This window comes from Channa argus, chromosome 12 (assembly GCF_033026475.1).
Source record: "Channa argus isolate prfri chromosome 12, Channa argus male v1.0, whole genome shotgun sequence".
Lineage (NCBI taxonomy): Eukaryota > Metazoa > Chordata > Actinopteri > Anabantiformes > Channidae > Channa > Channa argus.
In genome coordinates, this window is record NC_090208.1 from 14,436,055 (window position 1) to 14,458,422 (window position 22,368).

Below are 22,368 nucleotides of genomic sequence, written 5' to 3' on the forward strand. Positions count from 1 at the left end.
TTTGTCATGGACCAGCAAGCACTATACCTCAGAGGCCTCTCTCTCTCTTATCACACTCACCCACACACTCATACACACATGCTCAGACACACACACACACACACACACACACAGAGAGGGCCAAAGAGCGAGTGAGAGAATGACCCCTGAGATTTGATCCATCCTTGCTTTGTATGAATGGGCAGCCACACTGGAGCTGTCTTCATTTTTCACTCATCTCCGGGTTCACCACAGCACAGTGACCCTGCATTACCCAGTGGACCTTGCAGTGTTTTCTGTAAGAAATGATCTTCATTCTGATTGATTGTTGATATCTAGTGTGTGCAAAATATTATGCTTTTACACACTAAAAACCTAAAGTGCTTTTATTATCATTATCAAAGAAGTAAACATAATTTACCATAATATTTGATGATCTTCATACATGTTGGTGCACAGATTTTGTTATCTCTGCACAATAGGTAGGCTAACTAGCTTTTAGCTGTGGCTGCAAATTTGCCATTTGGGTGCAACATTGGTCAAAGTGATAAGAAACCTTTTATGGAAGAATTGATGTCATTTAGAGTCTGAGGAATGATGATCACATGATCTGTGTCTTACAGCATTTTAACATATAGACTCTATGGGAGTCTCTATTATCTGCATGGAGTATAGGAGCAAACAAGAGCCTCGATAATTAAAGCTGATCTAAATAAAACGTGATCAACTAAAGAAAAATAATGTCTTGTCATAAATAATGTGGCCCTCCATTACGTTTGTGCTAACAGTTACCCTCACAACCAAAGAGGAAATAAGTATTTCTCCCAGATGTGAATGCTACAGTCTGATGACTCTCAGGATGAGCTGTGACAGTGCATATGTTCATTCGTGACTCGTGATTCGTTTCTGCATCAGAATCACATCAGTTTTACCTTGACAGCTAAAAATGTGTGAACAGCATGCTGATCAAGGCGGTGAGGATTGCTGCAAAAAAAAAAAAAAAAAAAAAAAAGGGCAGAGCGATCCCAATGAAGTTGAAGAGGGTGATGAAATGAATCATTAAACAGATGAGGTTTTAATCAGAATCACTTTATGCTGGCACTCTGTGGGAATTCTTCACCTCATCAGCCCTCGCTTCCCTCCCCCACTGGACGACGGGCAACCTCCCAGAGTGCCTTGCTGCATGGCCTTTTCAATAATGTAGAGCGGGAGAGAAGGGAGGTGAAATAAGAGAGGAAACTATTTCCTGGCGCTGTGGGAGCCCCCTCTGTGACATTTACCTCTAGCAAGGCCTTCAATGTGTGTGTGTGTGTCTGTGTGTGTGTGTCTGTGTGTGCGTGCATGTGTGTGTGTTTGTGTTTGATGGTCCTATGCCCAACTAATGATATCCCCTTCTGGCGCACACTCTTGAGGCACAAAAATTCTTTTGCTAGTGATGCCACATGTGTCCTTTAGAATCGCACCAACGGGAAAGACAAGTGGGAGAGAATAGCAGAGGAGCACAAAGAGTAACAGGACAGCAGGAAATAAAGGAAAGGGAAAAGGTTAATGAACAGAGGAGACAGTTTTTGTGTGTGCGATCATCCTGTTTAATCTGTCAGCTCCGCCTTTTACCTTTTCAGACTTCATTAACCTCCCCCCTATTTGCAGCATTAGGTGGTCTCCTCTGTTTCGCCGGGGAGTCCCCTACCCCTCCACGTGGACACATGGCATCTATCATTACCCCCGATTTAGTCCCTCAGAATGTCACACAGCTGGAGTGTGAGGCTCTGAGGGCAGATGTGAAACAAAAACCCTGGTGAATGTCATTAAAAAGACAGAACACACTTCTGCTGCCCACAGTTTCGTTATAGGAGGGATTTGTTGTAGCTATAATAAAACAGCTTCAGCGCAGGGTTTTAAATAGAGTTGAGAAATCATCTCACCAGCGTCTTTTATCACAATTAATGCTAAATCTGCTTCCACAGCATTTCGTTGCATTTAGTTTTGTTTTTCAGGAAGTTCAGGTCCTGTTTTTAGGTTCTCAGCTTTAAGAAACAAACCTACTTAGAGAACAGATGTTTGAATTACGCAGATTTGTGGAATGTTATGGCTCCATATGATCATAAACATCACGTGACATGCGAAATCTCCAGAATAACCAGGAGAGATTTTCTCAGCAGTTCAAACTCAAGCAGCATTTATTAAAATATTAAAATCTTAAACATAAAAGTATGCAGAGTATTTATATGCATGCCGACAAACATATTTCTTCCAGAAATGCACCTTTAGCATGCAGAGAGATCAGCCTTGATCTAATCAGTTGTTATCAACGTACACCATGAAGTCTTAAAGATGACTCTGTGTCAGGGGGTGGGAAAGAGGCCACAGCTCAGTGTTTGCTTACACCAAGAGATGAAGCAGTGAAGCTGCTGTCAGAGATTAATCCTCCTAAAATTTCATCTGAATGTGAAAATAATCTGAGGAAATATGAAAGTAAGGCAACACATAAAAAGTTTTGGTGTTTGTTAAGCCATCAGCTACAATTTAGTCATCTACACTACGCATTTAAACAGTACACACATTAAGACATGTTTATTTTCTTCATGTAAGCCTGAATCAGGCCATGGTTGCAGATAATTATAGCTAATAAGTAATTTCTTCTTTATTGCAGTGTAGGACTAGGCATCAGTTACAAATGTCAGCATCTAAAGTGATGATCTGCAGCTAACTGTTGATTTAGATATGCAAAAATACAAATGTTACTACTGGTCCCCAAGATGTGACCTGGTTGTGAAACAGTGAGAGGCAGGCATGAATATAGGGCTAATGAAGAAAAAAACACTTTTAATAAACATTTTCTCAAATCTTTAGTTTTTTTTCTGAAACACTAGACTTAAAATATTACTAAAATAACCACTACTTCTAACATTTACATATTTCTTAAAAAGGTGTGGGGCCACCAACCTACACGGTTTGACTCTGAAGGGAACAGTCTTTCTCAGTCCAATGCTGACCTCTTGTGGAGTAGTCACAGTACTGGGACTAACTACTTTGGCACACTTCTCATAAGCAGCATTAAAAAGCAGCGTGATGTCCTCTTTTTTTAGCTGCCTTATTTCAGTGAGCCCTGCCTAATAGCTGCAGCCTGTCTCAGCAGCAACTCCCTGGCCAGATCTGGCCTGCCGCTCTTTGCCAAGCACTGGGCCAGCTGAGAGGCCTTGGGTTGGTGTGGAGCAGCAGGCTGGCCCCTCCTCCACATGATCAAGACGTGGAAAGCCTGAGAGGACAGACTGTCCCCACCCCGAAGCTTCACCAACTGAGCGGCGCTACGACGCAGACGCAGGGAGATCGCCAAGAGAGCTATGTCCTCCTGTGAAAGCTCTCCAGACAGCCAGAGAAGAAGAGAGTCTGACAGGGAATCTAGTGGGACGGCAAAAGAGGGATGAGAGCTGGAGGTGCATTTTCAAAAGTAAACAACAGCTTGTTAGTTAGAAATTAGAAGATGGCAGAGTGCTTTAGTATTTTCAGGGTGATAAAATTGAGACATTTTGCAACAAGTGGACTGGAAGAAAAAGACAGGACAGCTTACCCACCTGTCTCCTCACATGATTTCACTCGAGCTGTGATAGGCCGCTTAATGTTTCTCACTTTCTGAAGTAAAAAAGAGTAAAATGTGAGAATTTTTACTTTTGTTTGAGTGATCTAATTACTTCAATGCTCAATTTTTGTTAATGCGTCTTCACCTTGGGCAACGTCAGAAACAGCTTGCAGATGGGCTCTCCTAGTAGCGCTGTGTCCACTGGGACAGGTTTGTCATTTCGCCATGTAGCCTGACCTCTGGTGAGCTTATAAAACAGGGCTGTTCCCTTGTAGTAAGGGGAGCTGTAGTTCCCAAATGGGTCCACTTCAGTTAAATGCACCAAGAGCTGATTTCTGCGCTGAGTGTGGAAGGTGATGTGCTCCACTTCTTTGCTGTTTCGGGTTCCTGTTGTCAAACATGTGAATGTACAAATATTGTGATCACTTTTAGGCTTTTTAAAGTCAAATTCTATTTAGCTTGTGTAAGAACTGGTGGCAAGTATCGATATTTATGTTCCACATTATTATTTGTTGTTTTCATGTATAATTTATTTAACACATTTAAAATAGAACAGAATCAGCCCCTTTTTCCATTTGCACGTGTTGAACAAGAAGGCGATAATGTCGCAGCATGTTGTTTTTATCATGTTTGCTAAGTGCAATATTTGATAAGTACAATCATGTCATTAGTGTCACTTCTAGCAGCTCTCACCAAAAGCATGTTTGGACTTGCAAACCTCTCTTCAGACAGGTTACACCCTCGGACAGACATCAGTCCACCAACTTAGACAAGACAGGCTGAAGAAGTCATTTGTGCGTCGGTCTTGCTTAACAACATCTGGATGATCTGTATGTGATATGAGATTTGAATGTGTTGCATGTTTGGATTTTTTTTGGTGTGTTTTTGGTGTTACTGTATGTATAAATTCACAAAGGATTCACTTACTGAGAACCGTAAATATCTATAATTCATTTGATACTTAAAGAATTGGCTGGCTGGTGCGGCAGAGATAAAATCACTGAATTCCGTGCACGAAATGTGAGGAAACTACAGCTGGTGTACAGTACGTCACCTCAGACCGTACCTGTGGAGGTGATGTTGCCAGTGAAGCGCAGGAGAAGCTGATCTCCTTCACACATGGAGATCTCTGACGAGGTCTCTGGGAGGCCGCTGTAACCCTGAGCTCGCAGTTTGTTCAGTTCCCAGCTGAGGTCTCTGCTGGGCAGGGCAGCCACCAGGATTGCGTGGGGCTCGCTCTGCCGGCGCTGGAGGGAAATGGTGACCATGTGGCTGCAGACTGACTGCTCCAGCTCCTCTGCCAGGGAGGTGAAATCACAAGGCTGCAGAGGGGAGAGGAGACGAACCACTAGAAGTCTGAGGGGGGAAAAGATAAGATGGTGGTTGGAGAAAGGAATGAGATGAGTATTTTACCCTGGGCCTAAATACATACTTAATATACTTAAGAGAGAATAATGAATTCATAGTATCTACCATACATATATAAGGAGAAGAAAAAGAATTACACTTTAAGAGTCAAATGAGATTTTATCCATATTAAAGGATTAGTTCACAACTTACAACTAGGTCTAATATTCAACATTTAATATTTTGAACAGGTAACAACAATTTATTGGTGATTAATTTTCTCCTATTTTGGGGCTAATGTTCTGACACTGATTTTTTTAGCTAATGCTGTGACAGCAACATACACCACAGTGTAACAGGGCAGCATATTGTGATGTGGACAAAAGATTGGGAACAGCATCTTTTTGTTTTTTTAAGAAATGTTCATTATGATGTGGTAAGTTCAGCTCTGTGAGGACATTTGAACTGATTTATGTGAGCATCTGGTATCATTGTAGGGAAGATGTCTTCCTACATTCCATGTGGATGGTAGCTGTGAGGATGGCCCAGACCCCTGCTAACCTCAATCTCAGCTAAAGGTTACATCAATAAAAATAAATGAACAAAAACAGAATGTTTTTAAAAACGTTTCACTTCAATTAATCTGATGTACATAGGAGCATTTTCGGTTGTATGATCGAATGCAGGATTTACTACATCCTCGTCTGTGGTGTGAGAAGCCAGTGTATACTGACACTAAGCACTGGGGGGCAATGGGAGCGAGCCGCAAATGTACAGTCCTTCAAAATCAGATACTGTGTCAATGTCATCAGCAAGGCACAGGTGCGAGGAGATGAAGTAAGATATTTAGAACATCATAACATGAATTCGTAATGATAATGAAGGATTTTGATTTGTGTGGACAAATTGGATTGGTCAGCACTGGATGTGAGGCAAACATGCTACAAATGAGAACTACTGTAGAAATCTGAGCCTGGGGTTGTCAGCACTGTCTGTGGTCTTGCTTGCAGTTTGTTTTGTGGTCTTGATAATTTAGAAAAAACAAAACATCTGCTCCACACTACAGTCACAGACATGTGACTCCCACTGGGTAGCTAAGGGGGGGGGTCCAATGGGCCGAAATGATCTTATTTCATTATGGTTAATGTTTTCTATGATTGAATATGATTTAAATTGGTCTGAAACACAGAGCGAAGAGCCAAATATAGAACAGATGGAAAAACAAAAAAATCCACTAACTAAATTATCCTTATTACAGGACTCAAATCCTGTGGATTTGACATTTACGTATGTCAAAACCAGTAAGACCACCAGTCTGAAGACAGTAAACTGGCTTTTCTTCTTTTCTGACCTGAAGAAGATTATCCAGAATTTATGTTAAATGTACTCTTTATATTTGAATCCCAAATATTCAGGACAGATTCAGGACATTGAAAAAACCCAAGAGCTCTTAACAAGATCAGAAAACCCTATTAGGTTTTCTCTTATGCTCCTTGTTAGCTTTGGAATTGAATCTACCTTTCTAACATTCAGGCCTCAGATGGGAGAGTTTGGGGGCCCGCAGGCCAGGGCCTCTAGAGCTACAGTATTCAGCACTTGTTTGAAAAAGTCAAGTTTAAAGGCACAAAGCGTCACAAAGAATCAGAAGGGAGCAAAATGGCCAAAAATAAACACTAAATGATAAAAACAAACAAACAAAAAAAAATCAAATGGTGGTCTTGGCCATAATTGTGTATCTCATGGTGCTGTAACACGGTAGTTAAAATCTAAAGTTGTTCTAACAGTCCTGTTTCGGGGATGTGCAGCAAACCATTTCAGATCCCTAGTGTTGATGCGTAAAGGTCTATCACTGTCATCGTTTCATTTTTCACCAACATTTTAAGGAAAAATACACCTGTCAAAGATCTCTGTCAGCTCAAACGACACCAGTCCTTTCTGCTGGTTCCTCACACTGACTTTCTCCAGGACAGTCCACTGTTTGTCCCTTGAACCCAGAACAATCAGCAGCTCGTTGGACATCTCCTTAGAGGACTTCAAACTCCTAAAAGAGACATAAAAAATCTAAATATACTCATTCAGTTAAATTTATACTATTATATTTGGTATTTATCTTGCTGTACCTCACTCTGTGGGACGCCGTTGGCGAAGCATCAACGGACCAATAGCTGTTATGCTCTTTGTCTTCTCTGTTACCCCTTGTAGCCCTCCTCTTCTCTGGGTTAACGGGACAGGGGAGGGTCACACTCAGGGGTCTTCTCAGGGGCTGCGAGGTTGGGTGAGTGAGGTAGAGCATCGGGCTGGTCGACACCACTGAGAGATAGGCGTCGCCTCTGGATTTGACAGCAGCTAAAATGATGGCGTCTACCGGCTGGACCTGAAGAAGACGAGGAAACAGCTGTTCTGCATTGTTTGGGCAGCACTTTGGACAGAGATGCCATGTGATTTTTACAGCGTGCTGTTCTATCAAAGAGAGCCGAGAAGAGTGGGAGTTGTTGGTTTTTGACGTACGGTAAGATCAAGCAACAAACTGCTGTGGTGCAGTTAGTTCACAGCAAACATCTGTGAAAACTCGTGTGTAAATTACAAACAGTCTGCTTTCTCCTTTCTCTCTTTCCTGCTTTTCCCTCTCCACAGTGATGTTGTTGTTAAGAGCTCATCTTAAATTTGAAAGGTTTCTTGTTCCCACTTCTCAGCAGTCATTAATACATAAAAAAAACAACTAAACCAAACTAAATCTACCAAAGGCATAGAGAAATAAAGACAAATCAATAAATCAACCATCATACCACGGCTTGCGCCATTACTGGAGCAGTGAAGGATCCTGGGAGGTAGTTGAGAGAAACGCGGGAATCCATGGGGAGCTTGAGTGACAATCCCCGCCTGGGAACTGTGTAATTTTCTCTTTTTAGACAGGAAACCACTGCGAACAGGCCCAGAGAGTAAACCCTCACCTCTGCAAAGGAGCCCTGATATTATATATAAGATACAAACCCAACATAAATTACATTATCAGTTATAAACACGTAAACAAAACTACGTTTGACAGAAAGCAATTTTTAGAATAACAAATGGATTTAGGTAAAATTACTGCAGCTCCTCTGTCTTTTTTTTTGTTGCTTCTATCAAGAGGAAGGAACACTGTCCAAGACGACTCAGTGTACTTTTTTATTCTGTTTAACATTTATTTTGCATGTTGCATCATAATTGCATGACTGTCTAACACTGTATATAGAGACAGATAACCTCAAGAATCCCCAGAGTCTTTTCTGATCTTTGAAAAAACTGCAGTTTTACACTATGCACTCTGGGACTTCAATGTATAAGCAGAAAAACTACATTTGGACAAATTGCCTTAATGTCGCCCCTTTGAGCTACATTTAAAACATGCTTTATGAAGAATGTAAGCGTCTCCCTCTGTGAGAGTACACTTTACCCTCTGTCCTTCATAATTGGCGTCTGTTGTTATCGGTGTGACGTAGCTTGCATTTGTGTCCCCACCGACTATCTTGACAACCACGTCCCTGTAGTTGCTGCGGTAACTTGTGCAGAAAGGCACAGCCAGAGTCACAGGGAAGTGCAGGTTGGCTCCATCTTGAACTTTGACCCTGATCACTCTGCTGACCAGCTCCTCTGAGCCTGTCACCATGATGCAGCTGAATGCGTCGGCCACTTCACACCTCAGGACTTCAGCCACATCTGGAGATGCTCTGATAAAGCATGTGTCTGGTACAAGTGACTGGCTCTCCTCCACAGTGAGCCTGGTATTATTTTATAACACATTAAATAGATAAATAAGTACAATAGACAGTGCAGTAAATACAATGATAGTTTCCTTTAAGATGCATAAGAATGATCGAGTTGCGATTAGACAAATTGGAGATTGATTTATTGTTAATTGTAATAGTTGTAATATGATAAATTTGTCAGGCACTGGCGTATTCAGCCTTTCCTCAATTTGGCCTTTTGATCTGATGTGAATTTTCCTGATTAGTTGAGCTTTTGGACAAATGTGGGCATTGACCTGACAGTGAACTGGAAGAAATAGCTGTCTGTGGGGAAGGCAGACGGTCAGAATGCGTGCACCTTGTGATAAAGCATTGCGGAGATTTCACTTCTGTATCACTGAGCAGAGGAAATGAGAGGAATGAATCAAATCATGTCTGGGCCCATAAGCCAGCCCCCTGTGAGATGAAAAGTGAAAACAAGCTGAACTGCCTTTTTTTTTTTCTACTGCATGATAAGCTGTTTACTGTCTTAAAAAGCCATTAGGTTAAATTGTATTCACGCTGACAGCACAGGGAGCAGAATCAATTATGCTTCTTGCTATAATGAGTGGAAAACTACAAAAATCAATCGGTGTTCAAAGCAACTGGTCTTTATTTTGAGTTCTAGTGGAGTTTTTTTTCCAAAAATATGTCAAGCTGAAATTTGGGAAAAGTGTAGGAACATGATTGAAAATAATATAATGATATAGGGAATGGATGCAGAAAGCTGGTAATGGGATCACCCACGTACCCTATTGTAATCCATTTGCTCTTTGTCTCCTCTTTGTCTCCACATTGATCTTCACCACTTTTGATTTCATCTATCGTGTCCGTGTCCTCTTCTGTCCTCTCCAGTAAATTTGTCTGACTCTCTAGTGGAACCCAGTCCTTGCTTTCATTCACGTGACATTTGACTTCTAATTCTTTGCAAGTTTCTTCCACACCATTGCAGTCAGAATCGCTCAATATGACGTCTGGTGTTTGCTCCGCGTCTAGCGTCGGCCTTGTCTCTCTTCGATCCTCAACCTCTGAATCAAAGTGGTCATGGGCGTTCTGGTAATTTTTGCCATCTGTAGATTGGTCTGAGGTTTCAGGGTCTCTGGTTTCCTGATGTGTTGCATCTGCGAGTGAAGTCTCCTCTCCACATGATTGGAGAATTTCTGTATCCAGCTTCAGTATGATTGTGCTCAGATTGTCCATAATTATTTCTAACACGTCACCAACACTCTTCATAGTATTGCTGAAGGAGTCTGAACAAGGTACAACATTACTTCCTGGTTCTGAAAAAAAAACAACAACAAAAAAAAAAACAAATGCATTTCAAATGAACAATTGTGCTATATATGACAACAATGAAAATAAAAACTGATAATCTACAAAAATGTTGCTGAATTATAGGCACATACTAAAATTTTCGAATAGATTTTACGTGAATTCTTAAAATAAATTTGAAGTCTGTTCATCTTAAACTTCAACTTCTTTCAGGAATGTTGTTGTAATCGACTGACTGTTTTCATAAAACACAGCACCACTGAAACCTAAACTCCACAAGTCCTTCAGTACTTGAACACAACGCTTTAACTTTCAAGCGCCTGTGAACTAATGCTGCAAAATCTTGCTTCAATTCCAACTAATTCCAGCATCCACCTGCACCTGAGCTACAATCTACCAACCAACACTGTAGGTTGTGTCTTTCTTTGACATTGTATATTCCAAACTCAGTCTTCAACCCCTTGAACTCATATCAGCTTCCACTAACACCTGAATTACTTTCAGTGTTGGTGACTTCAACCACTAACCCAGTAATTAATGGACAACTGAGCCCCAAGCCAGTTTTCCTACATCAACACACATTTCACCTGCTTGCACTAAACAGACAATTCAAAGTCCTGTGTCAATGCTTTGCTTGTTTACAAAAAGCCATTTGTAAACTCCTACACACCTATTCAACTGACTACAACTGCTTGTGTGTGTATATATATATCATCCTTTAACCAACACTGACTGACATTTTAACTCTACTTCCTTTTTTAAAACTTCACCTCATGTGTCAGTTCCTTTCAGCAATTTTATCCTGGCTACAACTTCTTTGAAATACTTTCAGAGCTTCTGCTTCAGTCGGGACACCCACTCCTTTGCTCACACAGAACTGACACATTGAATTTACAAAATATATTTTTAAATCCCTTAAGATTTTATTTGCTGACTCTTCAGTATGCACGCCACATTAACATTTTCCATAGGCCAACACATTCATGCACATTTCAATGCCACACTCCTTTCAGTGCTTCACTTTCCCACCTACAGAGACTCACAGCAACGCATTTTAACCTTTTCACACACTTTAACTGCTCTAAAAAACAGATCCTTCCCATACTTGCTGTAGATAGATGATGTAGATCACTGCCCTCTGGTGGAGACTTGTCAAGCATACAGACACATTCTCTGAGGGCTCTTCTCCAAGCTGTCACTCTGTCTGCATGAAAACCAAACACTTCTCTCAGCACTCCCAGAGCATTCTGCTTGCACTTTTTCTCCATCTGCTCTTCATCAGCACTCCTCCCTCTCCCTCCATCTTCCTCCTCCTTCTCCTCCGCTGCTGGCCTTAGCATCCCGTCTTCACTCCTCTTTATTTCCTTTTCTCCATTTGGGCCTTCTCCTGTGCACCTCCTACTACCCACGGCTCCATTATGAGGAGTCCTGTGTCGTTTGACAGCTTCGAGCCTCTGAATAGCTTCAGTCAACATGTTGAGGAGACTGTCCTCACTCCTTGCGCCACAAAGAGCTCCAAGCATCTCTTTATTCATCTGCACATTTGCATTCATGCTGAGCTGAATATAACAAATCACAGTCACAACTACGTAATCTGGCCTTCTTCTTGTTCAGTCAGTCTGTGTCAGTCAGTTGCACAATGCAAAAGCAACTCACTCCTTTAATAAAGTTACTGTGGCTAATATCAAATAAGAACCAAAAAAAGACACTGAATTCTCTTGTGTGCCTCCTTTCTCATGTGAAGCTGAAGCCCCCTTGTTTGCTGTGTCCTTGGCACTGAGTGTTACTGTGTGCAGCTTTTCTAGTTTACAAGAGGCAATGGTGTATTTATGTGGCTGCCAGTAGTAAAACATGTTGCCAAGGCGACCCCTGGAGGCGTGGTGTGGAGGGACAAAAGAGGAAGCACAGAGCAAAAGACTCAGGAACCAGAGTGCTGTCCTCCAAAAATCTCATCCCTCTTCTCAATTCTTTTGTCATTTTTTTTATTGATGTTAGGTCCACACAGTAAAAGTCATCATCTCCTCAACGTAGACCCTCTTCTGAATCAAAAAAAAAAAAGAAAAAAAAAGGACGACTATTTATGAGGAGGATGTAAACTTACTGCCAGCTTTGTAAGGTTTTATTTTAACTCAACGCCTCTGCTAATACAGATAGGCTATTGTTATTCTGTGGGTGTCCTGTGGAATTTCTGCTTTTACACACCTTTTGAGATGACTCAGTATCGGTATCTAAAGTGTTCCATTACAAGTGAATGCCCACTGGATGTGGTCATTATTATCGTTATTTATTTAGAGAAACAAACTAGCAGCTGGGATTACAATCAGGCAGGAAGTAGTCAAATGTACTAGAATTCTACAGGTGCAAATTACTTAATTGTTCATCAAAACCATTGTTCCTGATAATATTAATGTCAGCTCTGGTCAAGTACCCCAAAAGTCAACAATCCTGCATTTACAATACCAGGACCTTGTAACTAAAGCTGCTACATGGACATTATTAATAACCTTACTATTTATAGCAGGGCTTACTGTGACATGTCAAAATGTCGTCTGTGAACAGGACCATTCTCCTATTAAATTACTACTGACTTTCAGATTCAGTTGCCTAGAAACCACAGTGCTGCAGAACTCTGTCACCATCATGTGGCTGGTTCTACACATTGTACCATGTTATTCCATGACGTGTCACTTTTTAATTAATTAACATTATCAATCTGCATCTGTAAATGTAGAACAGACCTATTTCTAATGCAAAAAAGATGCTAAAAATGATGTGCTGTGACAGTGGGGTTGATCTGTTGATGTAGGTTTGTCACGTAGTGACAAAAAAGAGAAATAGTTTATTTTGAAGGAACACATATAAAGTCGTTAATTTTATATTATTCCTGTAATGTATTGTATGTAACAAAATGCTTTGCAGTTCCTGCCATCATACATGTACAATATAACCATTAATATTGTTGTTTTTATTGTTATATCAACTAGTTCTGTAGTAGTCGTAGTAACACCATTAATTGAACATATCACAAACTATCATAATAACAATAATATAAACGTTTACAAATTCCCGATTTCTTGCTTTCGTACATAATATGTACATATATAATAAGGCTGGCTTAAAATATTGAACCTAAACGCGTTCAGCTGGTTTCATCGTGTGCACCAGGCCGGTTGGTTGCAGCGTTCCTATCTGTGTCGAAAGCATAGCCTGGGGCCTCGGGATCAAGCTGAGACACGCAAACACCCCCAGCAACACATCGCAAGTATCTTCACTTTGCTTCTCTCCGCAGGCCATCATCTGCATGGACACTTGGATTTAATGGACTGATCCTAAAAGAAACCAACTTGTCAACTCGATCACCTGGTCCGTGTTGTATTGACAGTGCCAACGAAGGCGAGGGGGTGACTTCACTTCTGCAACTCATACCACAAGTGCTACTGAAATCCTGGCACAGAAGTGGGCGTGGAGTTCCTGGCAACGCCTGATCACACAGGGGAAAAGGACAGTGGAGCGTGTAAAAGCGCGTTGTGAGCGGACGGCACAAGCGAGAGCGCCGACACAAGGTGTGCGTAAAGTTGTGCGGATGACGCCAGAGCTTTCCTCCAGCTATTAACCTGTAGGTAAGTTTTGCAAATCGCACGGCGGCGTGTTACGTCAGGAACTTGCCAATAGCAACACAAATCGGGGCACGAGACAGAAAAAAAGATATAGTTTAAAGTTTAAATAATGTTTCCCGTGATTCATGGGTGGCGGTGACAGCAGCAGCTTTTCTCTCGCTTCCCGATGACTTAAGCGGTTTTAAAATAGGCGTAAAAAAGAAAAGAAAGCGACGCGTCCATGTGTGTTCGTAGTGGTGGAAAACCCTTTCCTGGGTGTGTAAACACATATGAGCACAGCACACGTGCGACCCGCTGTTTGCTTTCTATTAAAACGCGCTCCAGCTGCTGTCCGAGCAACTATACGCCTGGAGAACTTCGCTAAGAAAAGGTGGCTTCACTGCAGCCTTAAAAGGTATTTAATAAGTACGCATTAAAAATAAGCATCATTTAAGTTTTTAAGGTTTTGCAGTATTTCAACAGAGGGGAGGGATGAGGCTGGGAGGGGGGGTACAAGTGGCACGGGTATTTTTTTCTCTCTCTCTCTCAAACCAGGAAGGAAGGGTACACTTTGGACTTTGTTCAAGTTGTGTGACTGAGGGGTAAGCAGAAGTATGGGGTAGGTGTGCGTCGGCGTGCGGTGACTCACTCCTTGTACTGTGTACCTGTGGTGTGAGTGGGTGTAACAGACTCAGCCTTACTGTGCTGGCCACACTCAGACACTTCTCTTCCTATTGTTTATTTGTTGCGCACATACTTTATATATAGATCTTTAACTGCATGCACATCCCCTCACATGCTCCTGTGAAAACACATGTGTCATGTGTGTGAGTTACTTAGATTCTACAACTCCTTATGCACTGTTACAATTCTACACACTCTGAGCTTCAATGCTGAGCAGTAGTCTCCTACTGGTGTGTGTGTGTGTGTGTGCTCTGTGGTGTGTAGTATGTGGTAGCGTGCTGTTCTGTGAGTGGGCGGGTAAGTGCTGAAAAAGCTGTGATGTGGAGCAGGCCAGGTCAAATGTGCTAGCAAGCTTTGGCGTGTGTCTGCTCTGGCTTTTCGCCAATGCAAGTCCCTGCATGTTAATACTGCAGTACACAGCTGGGATGGTCTGATTGACTGTATAGGCCTCTATTATGAGGACTTAATACAGGAGCAAAATGTGTGTGTTCACAAGATGAAATGGCTGCAGTCTAAAAAGTATCAATTGGTTTAGCTTTGTGCAGAAAGACTGCAGAAATTGCAGTGTGACACTCAGTTATCTGGGCTAAAATGCCTTGTTGAGGTCAGAGGTCAAAGGTATGCAGAAGATCACCCCTGAACTCATAACACGTTGAATATTGAAGCCGATGGGCTACAGCAGCAGAAGACCACACCGGGTGCCACTCCTGCCAGCTAAAACGGGAAACGGCTCACCAAAATGGGACAGTGACAATGAGTATTGATTTCTACTGTAATAATCAGATGTTAGGCTCAGAATTAGGTGTAAACATGGATCCATCCTGCTTTGTGTCTGTATCTGATAGCGGCTGGTTGTAGTTCTCCTTTTAGCAGGACAGGAATTTCCTCTTGAAACTAGATACTTATAGAGGTGGCGGAATAGTGTGGGGCAGATTTTCTACACACTTTTAGGAATGTTTCAAGCACCTTTTTGAATCTATGGCATGAAGAATTAAGGCAGTTCTGAAGGCAAAAGAGGTCCAACCCAGCACAAGCAAGGTGGGCCTAATACAGTGGCTGTGTATATTATACCCATACATAGTGTACATTATACTGTTGTGCATAACGTCATTAAAGGAAAAGGTAGGAAATACAATATATAAATATATATCTAAGTTTTGTAACTGTTTATAATAATTCTGTGACTATTAGTACAATCAAACATTCTACGCACAATATATACATGCATGTACATGCCAAAGGATTGTGTTTATTTGAAAGCAGAAGTAACACTTCACGTACTCTGTGTACCATACTTTAAAAGAGAAGAAGTGCCTGTGACAAGATATTAATGATGATGATGATATATCTTCCTGTGCATATCAAGAGCTTGTGTGTGTGTGTGCGCATGAGAGATGGAGCCAGAGATAAATAAATATATATATATATATTTATTTATATACATTTCTACAATTGCTTCCCATTAGGTTGGTTATTTATTGGTTGTTGCTAGGCAGTGCAAGCTGCTACATAACACTTATAATTAAAAAGGAAAAGATGACAGCAGGCCTTAGTGCAGAAAAACATTTTTTGTTTGCTTTTCAAGTCCCGGACCATAAGACAGAGTAACTTTCTAACTAAAAACGTGACAACAGAATACGGCTGTGAGAGCGACATGTTATTTCATCATTGCTATTGCCATTTCCTGCTGTTTCATCTAGAGATGTTGCAAATGTAGATCGGTTGTGTTTGATGACATGGTGCATTCACTTGTTGAATGTAAACTGCGTCTGTCTTAATCTTTTCAGAAAAAGACTAAAGAAATTGACCTTTTTGGGGGGGAGGGGGGAGAAAGGTCTGTTTGCTTTTTGCTGAGTACATGAGCCACTGTCATGTCTGTATGGTGAACTTCAGGCCAAAGCTAGTGAACACTCAATTTAGCTTAGCAACAACTATGGGGGAACTTTCCAATTAAAAGTATCTCATTTGTTTATTTTGTACAGTAGCCAAAGTGTTAAAATGACAATTACCCTGAAAACAGCAACTTGTCGAGTTTTTCTAAAATATTTAAGAGATAAATTGGTGAGCTTTTGACGTTCTGGAGGTTGGAAGTTTTTGCACTGTTTCCTGTCCTTACCATTATGTTAGCTTGTATAACAGTGGTTTTCTTCATGTATGGGAGAAAAAATGAATGGTTACACTATTCATTGAATAGTTTGTTTCCACTGCTACAGTCAATTAATGCAATCAACTCATAATTAAAGGTAAAATTCAGCCCTTAACTTTCCAACCTCCACGACAAAATCAATATCCGCGTTGGATATTTTTTGGCTCTTAAAACACATCATTAGAGTCTAACGGTTTTTAAAATTGTTCCTGTTAGAGTTAATGGATGTTTCAAAGGTTAATTATCTGGTCTGTGGTACAAGAGCAGAGTCATGAACTTGGGTCTCATATAAAAGATTAAATTATGTTTGACAGTAAATGCAGCTCCTTAACTTTACTGCATCCCCACCAAGTAATACTTGCTGTATCTCTCTCTCTCATTTTTTTTAAAAGCTGGACTACTACATCTTCTGAAGATCTTCCGGATGTTGCTGATGTGGAATTAAAGCATCATGTTGCAGCCTCTAGAGCCCAGCCAGGATATTGTGGAGTGGCTGTCCACCCTCCGCCTGTGCCAGTATACCTCATGCTTCCAACAAGGAGGATACCACGCTCTGGATGACTGCAAGAACCTCACAGAGGAGCACCTCCTGAAGCTCCAGGTGCTTCCAACCGGCCATCGGCGGCGCATCCTCCGCAGTTTGGAAGCACTGGGTGTGAAGCCGCAGAGCGGACGTGATGATGAAAACAATGAAGGTTTAGATGATGGGGGAAACCAGAGGAAACCTGTGCCATATCCCAGAAATATCTTCCTAAAGGACAAAAAGAGGGGGACTTCTTATCAACACCACCAGCTAAAGGAGAGGAGGGATTATGGTTTGGAAGGGAGTCACACTTTGCCACCAGGAGCAGGACTGGGACCAGAAAGTGGGGACATCCCAGTGAGCAGACCCCCCCGCCCACCTCAACCGGCCCCACGTAATCCCCAGAACATCCAGACAACCGTGTCCGAGCATACCTTCATTCCCCCTACTGTGTCCTCCAGCAGCAGCAGCAGCAGCAGCGACAGTGAGTCCCTTTCTATTTCTGAAATACCATCAGACTGGGAGATTTCAGAGCACACGTCACATGGGAGAACCAACACTGTTCCCGGTCCTGCTGAAATTCCCTATCCAGCAGAGACTGACGACCATGAGGACTTTCAAGTTGAAATGGTGGAAAACTCCATATATGAGGCACAGCCCAGCTACAAGGATGCTACAAGACCGCGGCTCTCCCGCTCGTACCGACTGAGACACCGGCCCGTTCCTGACATCCCCAGTCAGGCCATACCAACGCTGCAGGACAGGTAGAGGACAGTTGAAGATGTATTTCCTCATGTGTTTGGTTTTTTTTTTTTGTTGAATGTTAGTTGATGAGATTGATATCACAGTATGATAAATGGGAAGAAGTTATTAGTTATTACCACTCTCACTGTAAACAAGGTACTGCTAGCTGAGGATTAGCTTAGCTTCTTGCTAATACCAGCTTGTATGTCAAGATCCACCTATGAGAACCCGTAAAGCACTGCTAAAGCTCACTGAAACATTTATTTAATCTGCTCAAAAAATAGTTCTCTACTTTAGTCTTTCCTTTATGAAAGACAACATGCATTTAAATAACACATTTTCAACATTAATGAGACTGAAAGGTTAGCTGCTAGCTTAGCTGCTTGTTTTAAAGTTGTAGTGATAAGCGATGATAGCGATGTGATGATAGCTTCAAATCCGTATTGGCTTTACAGCAATAAAGCAGTATGTTATAAGAGCATATTTCCCCAAAATGTCAAACTTTATTTATTCAAAGAATAGTATTTTGTTTCCTGGCTACATGTTGTTTCCCGCTTTGCGTTTTGCAAATTTGAGAGTGGTATCATCTACAGGTGGACTATATTTCCCCAAATGTTGAACCATGCATTCAAGCATAAGGTTTGACTATATGAGAGTTGAGGAAAAAAGTGAACAGCATTAGGAGAAGTAGAGTTTCACACTGTGGTTGCTTGAATGTATATGAAAAGTAAATGGAAAGTTTCATGTTGCAATCAGCTTGTGGAAAACCTGAGAACTGTAATTTAACATTCAGTTCTCCATTTCACATGCACCAAAACTATACATTGTTGACTTTGGAACTGTAAAGCTAACTTGCCACATCCCTGTTCTGAAGGCCTTTACAACTAAATGGTGTCACCTGCAGTTATTTTTCCCCACGTGTTGCATTGCTGATTTCTAATCCACTAATTTCTCTTCCTCTCCAGCAGCGTATCGGCCGCGCAAACAACCAGCTCCCAACACCTAACGGGCTCCGAAGGTCCCACCGGTGCCGACGGCGTACAGAAAGGTACGAGCAGCCTTTCAGCTGCAGCCGCTTCATCTCCGCCATGAATATTTCATTCAGCGGTAGAGTTAGCGGGGCTGTTGTTTGCCCGGATGAAAGATAGGAGAGGAGATGACGGTAGTGCGTGCGTGGGGTGGGGGCGTTTGGCGGCTGTGTCTTGGGAAATGGCGTCGCCCTTCTTTCAAGCGCTCATCTCGCAGGGAATATGCTCTCTCACATCTTGTCCCTCAGCGAGCCCCTTGTGTGTATTCCTGTCGCCTGGCTCTCCAAAGTTTTTTCAAAGGTGTTTAACTTTGCTAACAACACACACGCTTGTCGTACAACCAGTACAAATATGTTTTGAATTTCTGCCTCTTTCTTTGCGGTATTTATTGGGCTTAGTCGACCCTCATGTCTCATGTGGGGACGGAAGAAAGTTTCTCTTGGGATTATATCACACGTTTCCGTCACTACAATCAGTATGAATGTGTGGCAAACACCTGTGAACATGTCTTTTATTTTGGGCCACATTTGACCACATTGTGAAATAGTCATATACATATCTATATACGGAATCTCTCTCTCTCTCTCTCTCTCTCTCTCTCTTTCATATATATAGTCTTCCCCATCCTTCCTTGTTCCGTGTACCTGCAATAGTCTCATGGTAGGCCTTGTTTTGCAAACTTTTTCTCTGCACGGAACAAGGCAGGGAATGAAACCAGAGAGAAAGGCGAGGAAGACATGCGCTGGGAGGAAGCAAGAGGAGATGGCTGCAAAATAGGCTGAGAGATGGAGGAAGAAAGGGAGGCAAGGTGGTCCCAGAGCTGGGAAACGGGGAGCTTGACTAGCAAACTAAATTTCCCTTCACAGCAAGGTCTAGCAAAGTGTTATCCGACGTATCATTTTACCTGGGCATATTTGAAGAGAGCAAGATGAGATTCAGAACATGCGCAGAATGCCTGTTGTACTCATTCAAAATTTGCTACTGAAGGCTGACAGAATTTTAATTAAGAACCTCACAACTCTATGAATAAGTATCTATCTTTCATCTGGGATGAATATTTAATTTTTAATAATTTGGTTTTACGTTATGGCCATTCTAGAATGTCTAGTGACATTCTAAAAAGGCAGACTGTACAATGGCCAGTAAAGACACTTCTCATTTTAAGTATTATGTGTGGTTTTTTTTTTGTTGTTGTTTTTTTTTTAAACTTTGCTGTGCTCTCTACAGGCTTGACTTTGATATCTACAGATCACACTCACCGCTGTTCTTGATTTTAACACCCAGTTCTGATCACATAAATGAAATCATTTGTAGAAGCCTTGAATCGACTATTATTTCCCATCTGGCTACTAGATTTTGTACTTTGAAAAATATTTAGGAGGAAAACCGAATAGGATTTGGATTATTGAGATGATATTGTTGTTTGCAAATTTGCTAACTTTGTCTAAAAACCTTCAGAAGGAAAGGACACTGTTATTTATTTAGTACTTATTTAGATTTCTCCAGTGTTCTATATGCTTTTTCAGCCATTTTTCCTTTTTGTTGGAGGCATATTATTATCTGCAGGACAATCTTTTTGTGCATATTACTTTTGTCATTTAACTAATAACATAGGATTCAGAACCATGGATTTTTCTTTTTTTTTTTAAATATGCACTGCAGATTTTCGAAAAAAACTTTTAAACAAAAGTGGCAAACCCAAACTGACATTAGCCTGTGTGATTGTGAGTGTGAAGGGGTGAATAAGAAGCAGTGCAAAGCGATTTGAGTGCCATTATGTAGAAAAGGGCTATATAAGTGCAGACCTTTTTACATTTTTCTTTTAAAACTATTTTTGACTAAACACTTAAATTATTGATTAATTAACTATGTAGTTGTAGCCCTTGGGCACAGCATTACTTTGAGCTAAAACTTTAAAATCTCAACGCTAAGTGCAGCTTAATGTGGTATTGTGAATTTTATATAAATTATTAATTATTATTAATAATTTATAATTATTGTATTACTTATTCTCTCTTTATATTGCTGTCTTTTAATATTCTACCCTAATAACAACCAATGAAAAGAACCACTATCATCAGTAATCATCATTTACTGCAACCACCCTCTAAGAGTAATTTTTCATCAACTATTCACTTGGGAATCTGTGAATAGAATGGCAAAACTTTTCGTGGCGATTTAATTTCAGGTGTTGGCAGTTTTGTGTCCACGCTTCGTGCAGTAGTCACACAGACGAATGATAATAACAAACTGGCCTGCAACTCCCAGACTTAAAAGCACAAAGGCTTTATTCTGAAAAGAATCAATCTCCCCACCAACTCTGAGCCGATGGCTTCATCTAAATCGCTTCCCAAACTTCGACTTCAGAGACAGGCTTGTCAGGAGCAGATAAAGACGCAGCGCGGGTGACTGAGAGAAACAAAAGCGGAAGCCTAGAGACGGAGCCAGTGAGGGGAAGAAGAGAGGGAATCAGACAGGAATTGAGTACAGTATTGTCTGGTGGCCCACGGAGAGGGTCATGAGTGGCCCGAAGGTCAGCTGATAGATGATGATTGATGGTTACTGTCTGCCCACCAAGCCTGGCTGTAGAAAGAGCGAATTCTATCATGAACTAAACTAACTCCTTCACGTACATGCCCTTTGTGTCACTTTGTAATAGCCCACATAGGCAGGAAGTTGGTGTCTGTAAAAAGAAATTCACTCATACCTGTAAGAGCTACAAAGAGATTCTGCTTATTTGACTGGCCATTATTTTATGTCTGTTTTTGTCTCAAGGCATCTTTCTGTTTCTAAGGCTGTTTCGATCTTTGTAAGCCACGGTGTGTGTGTATCTGCTCCTACATCAGTGTCTATGCGTATCTATCCCCGTGGCATTGTCTTTTGGCCCTCACAATCCTCAGGAGAGGGTGGTGTCATTTTTCACAGTGACAGGCAACGGCCCACGCAGGGTGGCCCCAGGTCTCCAGACTAATAGTGTCTGGCCAGCATCTCTCTGCTCTTCGTCTTCGCTTCCAACGACCACCAACCACAGTCCCTGCAGCAGCTAAGACAGAGAAATGGCCTTGGCAGCAACTTTGCCTGTTTTGAAACAGACTGAAGACGATCATACTCCCAGTTGGGCCAGGAAAGGGGCAGAGGAAGCGAAATAGGCCTGCTAAAAAAAAATTTAATTGGTTTACTGCTTGCATGGATTTAGGGCTGGTACATGTATTCAGATCATCGAGTTGCTTTAATCAAAGGGCACTAAAACATCTGAGTGATATTTTTTTTTTTTTTTTTTTTTTTTTTTTTAATTAGAACAATTCTGTTTAGCTCCTTACTTTCATGCACCAGGTTTAGGGCTTCACACAGTTTCAATGCAATGACAAACCTCTATTGTTTTGTCTCTGTGTCCTGTTTTAGCCTCATTTCAAAGAACCTTGACTCCTATTACTCCCTATGGAGAAACGTTCCTGTACAACAACCCTCAAAGCACTACGGTAAGACGGCATACACTCCCACCAGTGGACTGTGAGTAGCAGTTTAGCAAAGAGGAAGAGACATTTCTCACATCTTCAAGACCATCCGCGGCATTGCAGCCGCAGTCCGCGAAACTAACTTCCCCCTCAGCATTAATGTTGTCACCATGGACACATACTAGAGTGGAAAACGTGGTTGTTTCAGTTTGCCCCCTCTGAGGTTAATAGAAATGTCACCAAGCCACTA

At 41.5% G+C, this 22,368-nt stretch overlaps 2 protein-coding genes across 10 annotated transcripts in view; one reads left to right on the forward strand and one right to left on the reverse strand.

The window, feature by feature from the left end:
- The window catches only part of arap2 (ArfGAP with RhoGAP domain, ankyrin repeat and PH domain 2), a 204,578-nt gene that overhangs the window by 72,982 nt on the left and 109,228 nt on the right, over nt 1-22,368 (forward strand). The window contains exons 1-4 of one of the 8 annotated variants that reach the window (XM_067523333.1): nt 13,215-13,562; nt 16,761-17,655; nt 18,601-18,683; nt 22,066-22,142. In XM_067523333.1, the coding sequence (XP_067379434.1) occupies nt 16,820-17,655; nt 18,601-18,683; nt 22,066-22,142 (996 nt within the window). In that variant the 5' untranslated portion in view covers nt 13,215-13,562; nt 16,761-16,819. Of the gene's footprint in view, nt 1-13,214; nt 13,563-13,619; nt 13,954-16,760; nt 17,656-18,600; nt 18,684-22,065; nt 22,143-22,368 lie in introns of those variants that run through there. The other 7 variants (XM_067523331.1, XM_067523329.1, XM_067523330.1 and 4 more) reach the window with 7 other exon arrangements.
- Nucleotides 2,199-11,735, reverse strand: dthd1 (death domain containing 1). Of its 2 annotated transcripts, none has more exons than XM_067525354.1 (10): nt 11,048-11,735; nt 9,422-9,950; nt 8,340-8,664; nt 7,693-7,872; nt 7,027-7,280; nt 6,801-6,947; nt 4,626-4,915; nt 3,705-3,946; nt 3,555-3,612; nt 2,199-3,381 (listed from the first exon to the last, which is right to left on the reverse strand). In XM_067525354.1, the coding sequence occupies exons 1-10, from the start codon at nt 11,493-11,495 to the stop codon at nt 3,074-3,076; spliced, it is 2,781 nt and encodes a 926-aa protein (XP_067381455.1). In that variant the 5' UTR covers nt 11,496-11,735; the 3' UTR covers nt 2,199-3,073. The 2 variants fall into 2 exon arrangements, with proteins under 2 accessions (XP_067381455.1, XP_067381456.1); XM_067525355.1 differs by having other exon boundaries at nt 3,147-3,381; nt 3,551-3,612.